Source organism: Danaus plexippus, chromosome 8, assembly GCF_018135715.1.
Source record: "Danaus plexippus chromosome 8, MEX_DaPlex, whole genome shotgun sequence".
In the NCBI taxonomy this organism is placed as follows: domain Eukaryota; kingdom Metazoa; phylum Arthropoda; class Insecta; order Lepidoptera; family Nymphalidae; genus Danaus; species Danaus plexippus.
In genome coordinates, this window is record NC_083542.1 from 8,536,872 (window position 1) to 8,555,336 (window position 18,465).

At 37.6% G+C, this 18,465-nt stretch overlaps 3 protein-coding genes across 10 annotated transcripts in view; 2 read left to right on the top strand and 1 right to left on the bottom strand.

Annotated features, from left to right (window-relative positions):
• The window catches only part of LOC116771479 (axin), a 61,354-nt gene extending 56,181 nt beyond the window's left edge, over positions 1–5,173 (top strand). For all 5 annotated transcript variants that reach the window (XM_032663331.2, XM_061521253.1, XM_032663349.2 and 2 more), the window contains 6 exons: positions 69–212; positions 479–584; positions 1,198–1,387; positions 2,069–2,278; positions 2,437–2,640; positions 3,042–5,173. In XM_032663331.2, the coding sequence (XP_032519222.2) occupies positions 69–212; positions 479–584; positions 1,198–1,387; positions 2,069–2,278; positions 2,437–2,640; positions 3,042–3,168 (981 nt within the window). In that variant the 3' untranslated portion in view covers positions 3,169–5,173. The remainder of the gene's footprint in view (positions 1–68; positions 213–478; positions 585–1,197; positions 1,388–2,068; positions 2,279–2,436; positions 2,641–3,041) is intronic.
• Positions 5,174–5,725: 552 nt separating this feature from the next.
• On the bottom strand, positions 5,726–10,019 carry LOC116774167 (uncharacterized). Of its 3 annotated transcripts, none has more exons than XM_032666834.2 (10): positions 9,911–10,019; positions 9,620–9,688; positions 9,340–9,451; positions 8,633–9,271; positions 8,369–8,560; positions 7,996–8,136; positions 7,424–7,610; positions 6,839–7,046; positions 6,243–6,462; positions 5,726–6,052 (listed from the first exon to the last, which is right to left on the bottom strand). In XM_032666834.2, the coding sequence occupies exons 1-10, from the start codon at positions 9,985–9,987 to the stop codon at positions 5,951–5,953; spliced, it is 1,947 nt and encodes a 648-aa protein (XP_032522725.2). In that variant the 5' UTR covers positions 9,988–10,019; the 3' UTR covers positions 5,726–5,950. The 3 variants fall into 3 exon arrangements, with proteins under 3 accessions (XP_032522725.2, XP_032522719.2, XP_061377304.1); XM_032666828.2 differs by having other exon boundaries at positions 9,587–9,688; XM_061521320.1 differs by lacking the exon at positions 8,369–8,560 and having other exon boundaries at positions 9,587–9,688.
• Positions 10,020–10,133: 114 nt separating this feature from the next.
• Positions 10,134–18,406, top strand: LOC116771215 (sulfide:quinone oxidoreductase, mitochondrial). 2 transcript variants are annotated; one of them, XM_061521323.1, is made up of 9 exons: positions 10,134–10,270; positions 10,405–10,515; positions 10,714–10,819; positions 12,125–12,349; positions 12,667–12,867; positions 15,563–15,757; positions 16,110–16,311; positions 16,899–17,071; positions 17,706–18,406. In XM_061521323.1, the coding sequence occupies exons 2-9, from the start codon at positions 10,424–10,426 to the stop codon at positions 17,838–17,840; spliced, it is 1,329 nt and encodes a 442-aa protein (XP_061377307.1). In that variant the 5' UTR covers positions 10,134–10,270; positions 10,405–10,423; the 3' UTR covers positions 17,841–18,406. The 2 variants fall into 2 exon arrangements, with proteins under 2 accessions (XP_061377307.1, XP_061377306.1); XM_061521322.1 differs by having other exon boundaries at positions 10,213–10,515.
• The last annotated feature ends 59 nt before the right edge of the window (positions 18,407–18,465 follow it).

Below are 18,465 nucleotides of genomic sequence, written 5' to 3' on the forward strand. Positions count from 1 at the left end.
CTTCCCTTGTGGTCTCTCGACCTGTTCGTGTGTCTGTCGTGTCTTTGTAACGCCGATGTCCATCCCAGATGATCCCTCGCACGCAGCGTGTGCAGTCGGAGCAGCTCCGAGTGCTGCCGCCGCACGAGTTCGCACCGCTACTGATAGAGAAGCTGGAGCGAGTTAGGAGAGATCAGGACAACAAAGAGAGACTGGAGAGGAGACTCGCTGAGGTGCGTACATACATACATACATACATACGTAGAGCTGATTGAATATTGAATTAAAGATGAATATACATAGGAAATACTGTCAGGTTAAAAGCCACCTGACACTATAATTTGGAAGTCATTATTTATGTGCGTGTTATATGTTTATAGGAAAATTGGTAACGCAGTAATGTGGAATACTAGAAGTAACGGTCTTAGTGGCCCAACTTCCGCCTTTCATCTTAAATTTATTGTATATGTAAAAAATATCAATTTTATTTGTATGGCAGGGCGAAGGCGACGAGCTGTGTGCACAGGCTCTACCGCCACAGCTGGTGGCCGCCGCCATCAGGGAGAAGCTACAACTGGAGGACGACAACGATCAGGATATACTGGGTATGTGAACACTCGGCTACTATGGAATGTTTGTCGGTCGTCTATACGGCCACTTGCCTGGAAAAGACAACTCTCAAACATAGACTCTCCTACATGTTGAGCTACAAGAAGAGCTCAAGATAAGTTGGTGTAGTCCTAGGTCATAGAAGTCCTCACAGTCAGCTAATAAGCCACAAAAACTAGACTAGGCAAACCTCGAACGATTTCTGAGACCAGTTTTCTGTACCACACAAGTCACCTAACTTGTGCTTTCTGATATAAAGGTCTATAATGACTTTATGCTGGTTCCTCCTGTCTGGGAATCTGTCATCTCATATACCTACCCTCATAACAAAGTCTGTTCATGCGCAACCCTCCCTCAGTCAAGCTTCAGTTAGTTCAGACGACACTGGCTTGGCGCGACGTGTTAACGCTTTTGGCCAAATGTTACCTACTGTATGCGCTAAGCCGTGAGTGTGGCCGGTGCCCATTATATTTTGACATTCCAACCTCCAGATGTAATGCCTCCACCAGCCTCTCTTGAGCGGAAATACCAAAGAACACGAAGTCTATTAAACTCGCATTTAGCAACATCAGAAGGTAAGGTTTTGTAATGTTTTCTATTGACTCGCAGATCAGCACGTGTCTCGTGTGTGGTCGGAGCGCACGCCCGACACGTCCCCGCCGGGAGGGAGGCGCACTCGCGGCCGCCACGGGCCTCACGGCCACGGGTCGCGCAGGGCGGCCTCGGCCCTGTCCGCCGACTCGGGACACTATGACGCGCCCCCGGACTCCCTACACCATCCCCACTCCTTGATACGCAGGTCTGTACAATAAATACATCTTTCAATTATCTCTAAAGTTTGTCTCTCCCTTTGGTATGCGAGTGCTGAGGACGGAAAGGGCACGGGTGACTTGACGCGCACGAGATATTTGAAGATAAATAAATCTTCGGATAGCTGTGTTAGATAAAGTTATATCATGTCCTTAAAGTTTTCGGGTTGGTGAGAATTAAATATAAATTTATAAGTATAAGATAATGTATTGTATCAAAACAAGCAAAAAAAAAAATTTTTTTTTCGTTGTAATACAGAAGTCAGCGGTACTTACTTTTTCATACCTGAACACATCTAATGGCCAAGTTTGCTTGGTTTATGATTACTTTTCGTGTACGTTTCGTCTACAAAACCCATGGATCGCTTTTCATCTTTATTTCTATTTATACGGTCGAATGTCCTCCCGGAGCCTCGCAAGCCACATATACACTGAACTCATACATGATATTGACATCGCCTATTCATTCTTATCAGCCTTTTGTTTGAGAAAACACTGTGCACTTCGTCAACAACACCGTGAACTTGCCCTGATGTAAGGGACCGCAATGGTCGCTTCGAAACCCCATTCGGTGCTGGCGGCCATATTTTTCTCTATATTATATTTTTTTAATCTCAACGATCCTATATTAATAATGATTGAGCGTTCTCATAATTCCGTTCCTACCGCAGATCATTCTCGAAGAAGACGGTGACGGAGCTGACGGACAGCGGGGTGTCGGTGGTGAGCGAGGGGGCGGCCAGTGTGGAGCCGCGCCTGCTGCTGTGGATAGCGGAGGGCTCGGAGAGGGCGGAGAGGCGGCTCAGGGACCTGTCCTCTCGGGGCTCCTCCGCCGACAGGGAAGACCACCGCCGCCGGGACAAGACACAGGCGCGGACACGGTCAGTGACATGCGACATGTAGTAAGAACGTTACGACGACTGTGATAGGGCGAGACGACGGGAAGCTAGAGAGAGATGGAAGTTACTGAACATAGAATAAGAGAGAGAGAGGTGCGAGCAGGCATTTTTGACGTAATCCAACAACTGTTCACTTTCAGTACTGGCGCCACTACCGGCAGTACGGGCAGCAAGTCCAGCGGCAGCGGTACAGCTACAGGCGCCGCGAGTGGAGCTGGCACCGAGCACACCGTGGTCGTGGTTAACTTCCTGGACGAGAGTGTCCCTTACAGATTCAAGGTGCCCGCCTCGCCGCTCACCCTGCGCACGTTTAAGGAATATCTGCCCAGGAAGGGAAACTATAGGTAAACATTCGTTATTTGTTTTCTTTGTACTATTAACAGATTTATAGTATTAAAAAGATGTTGTTCATTCGAGTCTCATATTTTATTTTGTAGACATTATTTCATTACATTTCATTAAAAAAATATATTAAATCTTGTCTAGTTTTTTTACGGAGGAGGTTCTAAGTATTTTTCCAAACTTCTTCAAGATTTCCCCTTCACGCCACATTGCCGCCATTGCTATAATGCTATACGACTTGCTATACGAATTAATAAGATTTCTTTATTCCATTGACGTTTTAGGTCATAGCATTCACTGGAAATCATGTCTATGGCGTAGTTGTGGTGAACATGTTTCGCTCTCACAAACGGTCACCTCACTATCATAGAACCAGTTTTATATTTATTCTTATTGCCAACAGATACTTCTTCAAGACGGAGTGCGCGGACCTCGACAACACGGTCATACAGGAGGAGGTGAGCAGCGACGGAGACACGCTGCCCATGTACGAGGGGAAGGTCATGGCCAGGGTCAAGAGCATCGAGTGAACGCCCGTGCAGCTCACACCACGAGGATACAGCGGGCGGACTACTATATATACTAACGACGATGTGCATGCTCTAGCATCACCCTGTATCTGAGACATTGTTTTGAGGAATGACTCTTAGATAAGCACAGACTGTCGCCCGGCCGCCGGCGCGGTGCTGCGGCGAAATGAGTAGGGGAGTAGTCGGCTCGGGCCGAGTTTTAAGATTTCTATGAACAGATTGTCGAATGTAACTATAATAAACTAAATCCTTCCAGAAGCCAAGGTTCAGGCGGCGGTCAGGCGCGGCGGCCGGCGCCGGCTCGGGTATATTGTAAATTATTTATTATAATAATATTAATAACTGTGACACTGAACGTCGTAACGACTATACGATACGTTCGCCGTAAAGAAAATTCTGTTCCTCGACGATATAAGCTTCTAATTATTATTATTATTATTATTGTATATTTTTTTAATGAATCGGTTGGATGCGCTGACGGCTGTATCATATATTGTTGAAGCGACTTTTACTAGCTTATGGACTTCTTTACTCCGAACCTTCTGCGGACGACTGCTTAGTTTGTACACTATAGATATATATCATAGGGTTATACGAGGTGTTCCGTTTCCAGTCTGCGTTGAGAGCGATCCTTGGCGTGTCTACAACGTGTGTAACAATTTCTCGCAGAAGATGCTGCATATTTTGATCTTTTATTGATTTCTGTTTATTGACGAGTCCATAATTTTATACACTACATGAGTTATTACGCCGATATGAGTGTCTTCCGCGTTGAATTGTCTCTCGACCGTTCCGTGACAGGATCCCTTCGTTGATAACAATAGGCTGCTGTGAACTGGACACTGATATACGCATTGTACAGCCGTGGATAGGTCACTAGTATATAGTGAACGAATATTTTTTTTATTTATACGAGTCACTGTATCGGACACTCGCAGTTTCAACTCACTAGACGCATGAAACGTTCACTTACCAGACCGCAAACACATCGTTTAGGAGCTTGAGACTGCTGTGCGCCGGCTGTGTCGTTACTATGTCCAGACTGATCCCCTATGTATCGCTCAGTGACCAGCCCGTCCGAGCCGCGCGGCCGGCGCCCGCACGCCGCGCGGCTCGCGACGTTCCGTCGCAGTCCTTATTCCGCTCTATATAAGACGTGTTGTCGCGTGTCGCGTCCGGTCCGCGGAGCAGCCAGCGAGACGAGTGCACCTGATATTGCACAATATTGATAATAGGGTGCGTAATGATGTGCCTTCAATGTTAATAAGTTTTCATAGTTGATGCTTCTAATTAGATGTAAGTTAACACTTGTACATATAGTTATAGAGCTAATTCGATCGGAATTCATTATTTTTTAATTATTTAATTAATTTTTAATTTATTGCGTAAGCCGCGTCGTGGGCGTGTCCCGGCACTCGTACCCACTGCAGGTCGTTTCGTTCGTCTTCCTTCGTACCGATCGGTGTCGCCTGTCTCTCCTTGGGACTCTCTACGTAATGTTAGGTTTACGACATTCGTTGTGGTTTATTTCGAGGTCTGTTTTTTATTTTATGTACAGGGTGTCCGGGATGTATTTGTCCAGAATAAATTATAACGACTGGGCCCTCCCGGTCGGGCCAATTGTATAAATAGATGAAGTGAATCGTATTATATATACAATAAGGCACTTTCAGTACACTGTAGCGTCTAAAAGTACCTTATCGAGAATATTATCTACCAAAAGGTCCGCGTGGACTCAGATATGTGGAAGTTAAAATTGCTTGTTATAAATTGTAAAAAGTATAATGTTTTTCAAGTTTAGAGTGTATACGAACATTGAAATAATCGATTTGTAATAAAATTATTAATTCGTATTGTCTCCAGCGACCGCGTGGTGGTCGGGCCCACCCCCCACCACCCGCCACTCGCCACTCGTCTCATAGTAAAAAGAGTTTCACTAATTGGACTGTATTATTTTTTTATCTAGCACATGTAACATTTAAATAAACTGGAACTGTGCCATATAGCTTGGACTTTTATTTTAAGAGTTTGTTTGAACTCGACCCGCTAAAAACATGGATTTAAAGTAAACAGTTTCAAGGAATACAACTGTGACTCGTCTTATGGAAAGACGACTCGAGTCAAATTAATTATAGACAATATATTCAACTCCATATTTAAATAACAGTCGATGTGTTTAATGATGGAATGTGTACCCGCTTTCATTGAAACCAGTGGTTCCCAACCTTTTTTTGACTAGAGTCTAGGGACCACTTTGTATTCTTTGTTGTTCGCATGGGACCATGATGTAAAACAAAAGTGAATGACTAAGAAAATGAACTTTATTTAAAAAACTCAATGTATTTCGTATCAACAACAATATGGTATTTAAACATTAATAAAATTTAAAAGAGTTTTGAGTTCGTTCGCGGACCACCGTTTGGGAACCACTGATTCAAACGGACATGACCTGCACACAGCTAGTGTTCACAGATATAATTTTCTATGACCTGATCGTCACATCACTAAAAGATGATTTTATACTACACTTGATATAGTCGAAGAAAAAGGCGTTAAGTTAATGTAAAACGTTTTATTGAAGGTCAAATAAACTTAAATATTATATTAGCGTACTTAACAATTAATCTCCAAGTAACGACCTGCTCGCCACAGGACAACTTGTCATAATACAACATAAATACTTATTGTATATATTTCCGTCCGTCTGTCACGTCCCTATCTACACTCCCTACGTATCAGTCAGGTACATTTACTAATGCGTCTAGTGAGAGCGAGCTCGGTGCTATCTGAATATATCTCTAATTCCTTGTAACAGCCGAGCGACTATGGGATCCTCGTCTTCGTAGCCGGCCGACCGCATGTGGTGACTCACACTTGAGAGGCACTGAAACAAACATATGCTACCGTTTAGAAGAAAATATATAAAGAAAATGTAGGCTATAGTCGGGGCAGCACTGAAGTTATTCCATATTTCGGTTGAATTTGCTAAGACACAGTGGGAACAAAGAATAATTATGATCCACGAAACAGAACAGCGCCGCATGGTCTGAATGTAAGAGCGTCCAAGGTCCCACCTTCTCCATGTAAGTGATGCCGGCCTGAGGACACACGTCCCGCGTCACGTCCACGGGCAGCTCCACGTGTGCGAGCGTGTCGTGTGCCAGGACACGGAGCTCCTCCAAGTACTGGTCGAGGGTGCTCCGGTCCAGGTCACGCTCCAACTTCACATTGAGCTGGTAGCCCGCGGGGACCTCCGGAGTGGCATGTTTGTCGTCCTCTTCTACCCGGAAACATCTACAACGTTGGCAACATGTTCAGTTGATATATTATTTGATTCTGAAGAAAGACATTATGATTTAAATTATAGATACATGATTTATAATTTAAATCACAGGTTACAAAGTAATGACACAGAAAATAATATTTGTAAAGTTGCTGTGAGAGACTGTTATGTTAAAATTATATATACATTGATGTTTGAATAAATTCAGATCCAGCCGCCACAGGTAATATTTTCTACTGACTGTGAGTATTTAAATCTGACATAAATTAATGAACTGGCTGGCTGCCCTAAACATCACATAAAACAGCCTTTAACTTATTTTAACCTAATCTAAGAAAGTAAACATCAATAGGTTGTTAAGTGTGAGTCATGTGATGTGTAGCTTACCTGAGTTGCGAGGCTCTGCGTCCGGGAGGCCAGTGCTGGGAGGTGACCAGCGCCACACACGGCAGACCCCAGGCGAGGCTCTGGAGCGAGCGTTGACTGACGAGGTCCCTCACGGACGGAGAGGGCGGGAACTGGGGGTGGGAGTGATGCCAACCACACACACTCACACCACGACACCGGAGGGACTCCGCCGACGACGACTGGGACACTGGAATGAGAACAAGCCACATACAGGAGGTGATACACTGAATGATGCAAAGCCGTCCTGAGAGTGATGGGGAACGATACACGACAATGGATCGACTAGGATGTTCGTGTTATGTGAATCAGTAACAGGTTCCTGAACACACACAAACACCGGCAGAAGTTATTATTACATGAATATTAATGCATCGATAAAAATATAATTTTCATTAATTAATATCACCAATAACAATAGCCCGTATTGTAGACAAAGATTTATAAAACCCTTCTGTATTTGTCTTACAACGACCCGACGCTGACATCGGTCAGTACGATAACAACAAGTGTTGGCTATGGATGATTCTGTCAGGCGTATAGCAAATGTAATATATCTATTGAGACCCGGGTCCATGTCGCAGTGCGTGTGTGCGGCGGCGGCCCGCACAGTCCTGTACAGCTGCAGTGTGAGTGTTCGTGGTCCGGGCTCCCAGCTGCCTCCCGTCAGACCCATCACCTCCGCCCTGCTGCAGTGAGCCTGCACGTCCATACTCACTAACACCGACACGAACATGTGCACCGCACACGGCGCCTGGAAGGAGTTATAACATGTATAATATATACGAAATCTACTTTCATATAGAATTGATATTAAATTGGAAAATAAATTTCAGTACATTATTACTCTATTTGACAAGCCATTCTCAGCAATAAATACCTAAATATATATATATATATATATATATATATATATATATATATATATATATATCACAGCTAATATTATTAGTTAATAATGCTATACTTAGCTTACAAATTGAATGATTTAATCTTTGAGTGACTGAACCTTCTAACAAAACAAAACTTGATGTCACTGAGTCATAAAAAAATATTTTCTAAAGATTTAAGAATTATACAAGTGAATCATATATAGGAAGAAATAGAAATATACTGAATGATATTGAATAATATCTGACCGGTTTCTCAGAGTTATAAACATGCAACGGTATAAGTTGGACCGCTTGTTTTCTTTGCTGTCTCTCTTTCCGAGGTTCTTGACCTATCTCATACATGTCACCAGCTTCCGTGTGCATTATCGTGTAACCACCACCGCCGTCCTGGACATAAATGATATGAAAACATGGATATTACACTGAGAGGGCATTTTAAAGACATCTTATTGTTATATATTGTTACAATAATACATTTGTATTGAATTAAAAAAAGCTCCAATGTTGAAATCTCAATTTGAAAATAGAAGAATAACACAGATGATAGCAAATATATAATAAGAATTGAAAAGGTTCTATATTATTATTCTTCATCAAAACATCATCCGTGTCAACCTACTAAGTTAATTTTCCGATTTCTTCTGGGCATGGGTTCAAATTTTCTCAATGGCACAGCAACTGGAACCTCTTCGTGAACAACCTCTTTGACTGTTTTATTTTTTGGTATATATATATCTTTATCAGAATCACTGCCTACATCCACTTCTATATCACTTTCACCATCTAAGTCGGGCTTCTTCTCTATTTTTATCTGTTGAAGTTATATTCATATAGCAAATGCAAGCATATTACTTATTATTAATAATAATATCATTATCCTTACCACTTCTTCACCTTCTGACACAGGCAGGGCCAGCCCAGAGCCCAGAACAATCTGCATCTTTGGACTTTTCACACTATCATCTGACAAACTGGAATCCTTTTTTCTTCTATGTGGTGATTTAAGAAAATCCTTGCTCCTATTTCTATCGAAGTTTCTGGACACTTTTCTTCTGTGGTTTCCATTCTTCCTTAACACTTTCGTTTTGTCTCTTTGCTGCTTGGTGAGACTCGTTGCTACAACATCTGTCACATCTAACTCGGAACCGATGGACTCTGTCGATCCTATAATTAAATCATCGTCATAGAATATTTCGGAGCCAATCATTGGATTTGTTTCAATGGTCATGTCAATTTCTTTGATATTTTTGTGTGATTTCTTCATTTTTGAACATTTTCTTGGAACAGGTGCCGTTTCACATTCTTCTGTGTTGTTATTAACCACAAGATCCACATTACCACAGTTAGATACTTTTTCCTCCTGTGCTACTGTGGGTATGTTGTCAGGTTTCACTGCGGGTGTTTTAATATTTTCCGTCTCCAACAGAATGCCGTGCTCTGCTTCTATGAGAGCTTGAATTTCTAATTCACTTTTTGTTTTTAGTGCTTTGGATATTTTGTTCACATTTCTTCCATACCTGGCCTGTAAACATTTGTTTACATAATCAAACATTTTAAGTTCATAAAATAAAAATTAACAAATATTCCAACCATTTCTTGTGCCAGCAAATCTCTTTCCTTCTGAGTCCAGGATGTATGGACCGTTGTATGCTGATAATTTGCTGTTGTTCCTGATAACTTCCTTGATGGTCCATCTTTGGGCCTGATTTAACAAACATTCACTTAAGAATATAGTAATAAACATAACATCTTATCTTATTGATATATCGGAAAGCTATTATTTTTTTAAGCCAATATTGTTAAGGTGGAAAAGATGATTTTGCCTGTTATACCTCACCTATAACTTTTATCTTTATTCTGTGTATCATACCAATTTGTTGGAGGGGAATCCAGAAGCCATTGAGGGTGCACGGTGTCTTCTCTGTTGGAGCAAGAAGGACTACGGGTTCGAAAAAACGATATTTAAACTTCTTATTGGAAGTAATACTCTTTAAAACGAACACTCAAATATTTTTATTAATGTTTTGTTTACTATGAAACACAACAAAAACAAAGTTTTGTCATAACAATTTTGACATAACGTCTGTAAATACTATAAAAGTAAAATTTTAAATGTCTGTAAATTGTCGCAAAAACGTTGTGTTAAAGATAAAAAACTTACATTCCCTGATTATTTTGGGCAAAACAAGAATTAAATGAAAAATCACCAAGAATGTCAATTTCGTCGTCGTCGGCCATTTTTAAAAGTCAAAACAAAAAGGGATCAGAACGGTAGCAATACAGATTATAATTTATGGAAAATATAAGTAGTTATTAATATAATGTTATGATAGAAATTAAATAAATAAAATACTTATACATAAATATTCAAATTTATTTTCTATATAAATTCATTTTCTTACTGGAAGGAATCTAGTTTTATTGTAATAACAAACTTTGACGCAGGAATTGTGACTACTGACTTAAATTACCAAATAAAAGGTCAAGCTGTCAAAACATTGATGAAGTAATCAGCCATCAGGTATTTACAATAATATTGAAAATGAGAAGCGAGATATAGGCGATTATGAACAAGCACAATCACTATTACTTGCGTAATACGAGTGATAACTTCTTAAGCTTCGGGTGAATAAATTGTGAATTTTGGTATTACAGTGTTAATATTTGTGCAAACATGAATAGTATACTATGCAAAGCTGGTTTTAAAGCAACACCGGGAATGGCGAGATGTTTTTCGGTTACGGCAGTTAAAAATGCTGATTATTCGTAAGTAATTAATAAAATAAATTAAAGAGAACTATAATGTAATAAAGTTTAATAATAAATCATGAACATCAAGTCTGTGAAGATTCACCTATTGCGAATATTCATGTAATTGCTCTTTTTATATATAACATAACTTTAGGTAAAATAATTCAAATAAAAACAGATAATATATTAAATGAAAATAATGAATATTTTTAGGTGTAAGTTGTTAGTGATAGGTGGTGGAACTGGGGGCTGCACCATGGCAGCAAAATTTGCCAGAAGATTAAAAAAAGATGCTGTCATAGTACTTGAACCAAGTTCTGTAAGTTATGATTCACATAAAAACTTCTTAATAAAATCTTTTTATTCAATAAGGGTGTCACAAGATAGTTAGATAGCTATGGATAAATTTATTATACCATAAAAAAGATTAGGAATTTAATAATGTTTTAATAACCTGTTGTGACACATATGTTGTAAGTTGTAACCTCTTCAGCTTAACAAATAACACATAAATAAGTATTGTTTTTTCCAAAGCAATTACCACATTCATTGTAAAACAAAAGTTATAAAACAAGACATAAAAATTTATTTCAGACTTAATAGACTATATTTTTTTATAACATTTATTGAAACAGTATCTGCCTTTAATTTGAAACTAAAGGACACTTGAATCTCCATAAAATCAAGATAAATTTAAAGGGAAAGAGAAATCTTTAAAAGTATATTTGCTACTTAAACAATGTCCACTGTGACTTCGCAGAACTTTGTAGTATTTTAAAATTTCAGAAATAATCTTTCAGCGTTTTTCATGAAAGACTTACGAAAATCCATACATAGTTTTTCACATTTGTATATTTGACTAGTTTTTGCCCGCGACTTCGTCGGCGTTAATTTCGGCGTTAGTAATATACATATGTATAGCTGACCGAGCGAACTCTTTTCCGCCTAGAAACCATAAATTACCTGATATTGGAATTTATGAATTTTTGAGATCTAAGATTTTCGCGAGTATTCATTTTTTTTATTAATTTTTTTTTTCTTTTTCGATCGAACAGGATTAAATATCCTAAGTCCGTCTACTGGTTCTAAACTATCTCCCCGCAAATTTTGAACCACATCCCTACAGCCGTTCTTTAGTTATAAGTAGTGTAACTAACACAACTTCCTTTTATGTATATAGATAAGGGAATGGAGTAATTTGTTTCATGTTATTTTTATTAGTCATAATAATAATTTTCTATTATGTTATAATTTATATTATTCTATGTGTCATTGTTTGCTTGGTCGCTGGAACACTGTGTAGTTAATCAGTGCTAATGTATAAACTACAACCAGTAACTGTCGACACATCTCAAGGTCACGTTAATTAACTCGACACTTATATATATTCAATTATAGTATATTTTTATCTAGATGGGTATAATGAAAGAAATTTTAGAATTTTTTGTTTAGGGTCTCATTAATTTACCAGAAGTAACAAAGATATCGACTGATATCTAATCATGCTTTACCTTAATCAACCTTATCACTTATATTCGCTTAGCGACTATTTATTTGTTTATAACATTGTTACATTCCTCGGTCCCATCATTAGAGTGCCTCATGACATATCCTGTACTTGTAGGATCACTACTACCAGCCACTGTTCACGTTAGTGGGGGCGGGTGTGACGTCAGTGGCGACCACTCGTCGTCACGCCCGCTCCGTCCTGCCTGACAGAGCCAAGTGGCTCCAAGATTCAGCACAGAGCGTAGACCCCAAGAACAATAAGGTGAAGACCACAAACGGACACACCATTAACTATGAATATATGATTATTGCTGCAGGCCTGGTCAACGATTACGCTAAAGTGAGTAATACGAGTTTTTAAGGCTTAAAGGTCTTATATAACTATAATTCGTAATATTTATGTTGAATATTTAGAAAAAGGTTGTACTGAGGTTTTCGCCGATATTTCCGCACAGAAATTTTCTGTTCTGTATACTTAGTACAAGTTTATTTTGTGACGCTGTATATAGAGTTTCCCGTTTTTCATTCAACAGCCTACGTTACTATTATAAGATGCGATGGTTTATAAATGAAAAACGATTAACGCTCTCTATGTAGTGACAATGACACCTTGAGTTGATTTTGTTAAGAAATAATGTTGTAACATCGTCACCGCAGGTGCCAGGTCTAACGGAGGCTCTGAAGGATAAATCCAGCGGCGTGTCCACGATATTCTCGCAAGACTACTGTGAGAAGACTTGGTCCGATATTAAAAACTTCAAAGGAGGTGACGCCATCTTTACGTACCCGGACACACCCATCAAGTGTCCTGGGGCACCACAGAAGATCGCCTACATGGCTGATGCGTATTTCAATAAGGTAAGTAGTTTACCAAAGGTTTTCAGGTAAACATAATGAAAAACACTATGAGACACTTACTTGACTGTCGTAACTTCAGTAGCAGTTATTATTCTGATAGGACAAAAAATTGTTACACATTAGGTGTGAAATTATAGCAACATATAGGAATTATATGATGTCATAACTAACTTAAAAGTAAAAAATAAATCAAATTCTGCTTAATGTTCCCTCGAAATAATAGAGGTCGAAACGAATTTTACGAACTTAACACTCTAAGAGACTATAACGCGGGGAATATAATATGCATGGACTAACACACAGCGGACATGCGATTACTCTCCCATAGTATAATTCAGTAATCTCAATACATTTTTTTAGCTAAGATCCATGATTTCATGCTTTCATACGACAAATTGAGATTATTTTTTTGACAACTAAAAACTGCAAACTATTCGTTTTTATCACGTAATCACGTGTTCTCATAATATACGATAGACTATAAATCAATATTTTAAATTCTCATCGAAATATCATTATACATTTTATTACTTAATCCTTTCTATTAAATATTTCAATTCCTTCAACATTTGATGTGGAAGAGTACGGCAGTGGTTGGTTGGTTGTTTTAAACACGGCCTTCATCCGTGCAAAGACGTGCACACTGCCAGTGTCGTGAAGAATGGAGGAGACACGATCCGGGATTAACTTAGAAATGTAATAAAGTGTAACAGCTTCCACTGAAGTCTCAATTAGGAAGTTTTTTAGTAGATCTTAACCAAGTAGTACCGTAATAAGAATTAAGACGGAATAAATAATATATACGGCATACGCGTCATCTAGAAGTGAACTTAAAACGTAAGACTACTTAAAAAAGTATATACCAGGAATCTTAGTATTGATTCCAGGTTTTTTTTTATCTAATTTTTATTTAAAAAACAAACTAATTATCTGAATGTTACCACTATCGAAAATATAATATCACGTGAAAAAATGTCCTTAGACATGTCATTGTCCTCATTACAGTGTTTGTAAATCTATATGCATTACTTAAGATTATTTATCTTTTCAATACAAACCGCAGGACATCGCTATCACGTTATCTCATTACAAACATGTACATCGTTCAAAAACACACACACATATATATATATATATATATATATATATAATAATTTAATATAAAATGTATTTATAGTAAAAAGTTTCAATATTTCCAAACTGGAGTGATAATATTTCTGTTCGTATTTCATAATAATAATTGCTATCTTTTGTTTAATGAATGACGAACGTGTTTTAAAACAAACATCGTGCTGTATTACACATAATATTATCTACACTTACAACTTAGTGTAGGTTTCATGTTCACTACATACAGAGCGGTAACAGTTTTTCATTCACCAGTCCTTGCTAGTTATAGACGTAACGAAGGCTGTTGAATGTGAAACGGGGAACGCTGAGTGTGTAGTGTAAAGATGAAGACGTGTAGTAGTCATTTAGACCTATCGTATACAGCCACTGTCTAGTCAGTACAGTGAATCCCGTTTATTATCATTAAATATAATAAAAAATTTCAATCAATCTCTAACATATAGAAATTAATTCATTTGGATTTCCTAATAACTGAACATCATAATATATGTCGGAGTTATGTCCAAACTGTGGTTTATAAAAAGTATGACGTCACGAATGCATATGTTCTTGATTGTCGTCATTAACTCGGGTTTGACAAATCTTTTATTTCGAAGAGGTCCGATCGTTGCAACGGCCAGAGCGAGAATGTCCTTAAACTATACCCTCGACTCTTTTATACTAAATATGTATAAAACACTTTACATCCCTCTGGAAATTAGCGTTTGAATATAAAACCCTTACAAATCGACAGAATATACATAGGTATATATTTTTGAGAAAACACAAACAAAAATACATACAATTGGTTAAATACACAACCTCCTTTTAAGGTTATTCAAGAATCATCAATCACTAAGTTATAATACATCGTGTAAGTATAATATATATCTATATAATGAAAATAAATAAATAATAATAATAAATTAATATTAAATATCAAAAAAAAAAACTACTAGAAAGATATCAGTTGAATTTAATGTTTTATTTCATACACCCTTGACCTTTATCTCAAAAATATAACCTTACGATATCTTAGTTCAATATAAACTTGTTAAAGTCTTAAGAGCGTTTTATATTCAATGAAGTCTATTTTGCTTTTATATAGAACGCTATATATATTATGCATAACAAAGTCGCGGGTATTAGCTAGTATTATGTGCAAGTAGCTATTTATTATCTGCCCTTAATTAATCCAGAATGTTGTTATTAAAAAAATATATATATTACGTAGACTTTAAAATTCAAGAAAAATAAAAATATCTGAGGGTCTAAACAACGGTCTTCATGAGAAGACCTCAAATGTATACGTAAATTATGTTTATTTAAAATAAAAATAAATGTGTCGAAACAAGTTTTAAAATTATAAGTAAAAAATGCATATTCTAATAGGTATGTTATAAAAGTCCAATGCCTTTTCTCACATTGTGTACTAACCCTATTTTAACATTTAAATTTAGAACAATGTCGAAGTTCTGTGAACGAGATATCTACCTCGTGAAGTGAACTGAAGGAGTAATAAAAGTGAAACTGGTTTTTGTGTGAAGATATTTCTATTTCAAAACTTCTAATTCTATATTTTCAGTCAAACGTCCGATCGAAGTGTAACATAACATACAACACCTGCCTCCCGGTGATCTTCGGGGTGAAGAAGTACGCGGACGTGCTGTTGAAGATAGCCAATAGAAAGAACATTAAGGTCAACTACAAGACGGTCCTCAAAGAGATAAGGCCGGCGCAGAAAGAGGCAGTGTTCATACACACGGACGATCACACTAAGGTTTGGACAATATTGTTATGTTTAAAAAATAATCTTAATAGCAACCAGTTCAGTAATAGTTATTGATGAAAGAGAATTGAAATATTTTTAAGTTGTATTCTATAAGAAATGTTATATGAGGAACATTAATGATGTGTTTTTTGATGCTAAATAAAAAAAAAATGTGTTAATTTATATTTTTTATATCATTGTTACTAATACTTCAATGTTTTTATTGAAAATAGAAAAAAATCACCAAGTCGAGTCAGGTCACGATAGCTTAGTTGGCAAAGTGACTAGAACGTCACGTGTCGGAGGTTCTAGGTTCTAATCCCGGTCGTTTCGATTATTCAATCATTCAAACCGTTTGCAGCAAGTGACTCTCCCGTACAACCTCCTCCACGTGACTCCTCCCATGAAGACGCCAAGCTTTCTTCAGAGCAGCGAGGGTCTGGTGGACGCAGCCGGCTACCTCACCGTCGATAAATACACCTTACAACACACGAAGTACGATAATATATATGGCATCGGGGATTGTACCAACACGCCGAACAGCAAGACGGCTGCTGCTATAGGTGAGTGCTGAGGATTCATCGCTAGCCTTACTACTAGTTTGCAACGTCAAACGCAGCGCTTTCAGTTTTTCACGCAGGAGTGAGCTGTGATTTAAAGATGCAAACTTGCGATAACTATTAGGATCCAACTATGGAGAGCTAACTGAACTGTCTGCTTGTATTATACACATTAGTCGGCATATCGCCTGGGCCCTGCCGCTACTAGCGCCGCCTTGCATCTAACGCAACCGGAAACCGAACCATTCGTTGCTTGGTCTCCATACGTCACGTGACATGTCAAACCTCGTGTTCTATTACAGATAATATATGTTTTTGTGTCTTAAAAATATATGCGCTCTAAGGTTTCAAATATAGTGCTTCTTGTAATATTCTATGTAAATAGTTATATACATCTACATTAAATTAATTTGAAAGGCTATACTATTTTGATTACTTTTCTGAACGCAAGTGAATAAAATCCTATCATTTATTCAATGAGTTAACGAATTAATTATGGCGAATTACAGCCGTGACTACCTAACTAAAGCTACCTGTAGAGATATGTCATTTACACAACAGTGGTATCTTTAGCGAACCAAAATTTCTAGCCAAACAGAGCTACGTCGTGGAACAGAACCTGCTACGCACGATGGGTGCTACGACGCCTCTACGACGCTACGACGGCTACGGCGCCTGTCCCCTGGTCACATCATACAACACCTGCGTGCTGGCGGAGTTCGTGTACGACGGTGTCCCGCGGGAGACTTTACCGTTCAACCAGGTTACTTACATCATATAAAATACACACACTAGTCTACGACCGCGGCTCCGTCCGCACGCACTTGCTATTGAGTACAGAGAAATTATTTATGTATACTTAAATAAAATAGATATGGTAACCAGCTGTAGTGTCATCTGTATACAACAATTCTGTGTTCCCTGATAGGAATGAAAGAATCTTCTTTGCGTTTCATTTCTTAAATTATAGTTCAATGCTACTGTCATACCTAAACTACGTCACTTATAGTAACAGTATTTTAAACACTCTCTGTCTCTCTCTGTCTAAATACACAATTACAGCAATCTGCCACAAAACAATTTATAATCCAGGGTTTTTTAAAGTTGTAGTCAACTTGTGATATTTGACATCATGATCTTATCACATATATTTCTCAATAAAAGTGTTTGCAAACAGCGCTTCCCAAAGTATTTTGTCTTCTGCCCACTCTGAGAACAAATTATTTTTTATCGCCCCCCCTTTTTCACCTTCTGAAAAACCGCTATAACACATGCTAGCTACGTTAGATTACAAATCACCCCCCATGGACGTTTTCCACTTTGGGATAGGCCGGCTTAAAATTCTATACTTATAAAACAAAAACAAATAAAGTAACAATGATTCCCTTCGTCCCCAGGCTAGTGAGAGTGTGCTGGCTTTTTACATGAAGAGACATTTATTCCCATTCCTGTACTGGAACTTTATGCTCAAAGGAAACTATAACGGACCAGAGTTCATAAGGAAAATCATCAATCCACTCGGCAGGAACTAAACCAAACATACTATATGTGAAGCAATAACACAGTTGATTGCTAGACTAACTGCTATATATATGTATATATGTTGCTTTTGTAAACTATATTTTGTTTGTAGATTAATTATTAAATCTATTAATATTTTTGTAAAGTTCAATATAACATATAACATATCACAAATTTAATGATTGGACTGAGAACGACTTATATAAATAATGTCTTCAGTTTTGCTAAGTTGAGATTATTTATTTTTTGTAACTGTGTTGCCATGTAACTGAATAACTTTTATTAATCTGACAGATTTTACTTTTGTTCAAAAGTAAAATAATTGCAATTAAAATGCTACTTTAGTTGAAGGAATAATTGATTTAAATTTATTTTGATTATAGATATATTGAAATGATGTAATAAAAAAAATATAAATATTTTTTAAGATCAATCTACAAATATTAGTCATTAAGAAGATCATATAACAACAGATATTTACATGTTAAGTTTGAATTTTATATATAACATCAATAATATATTTTTGTGTATCAAATAATTAATAGCATGTTATTTTATAAATAAATCATTAAAATTACTACATTGTTTTATTATGACGCCTGATAATATCTTATTTTCCTACAATTACAAGTAGAA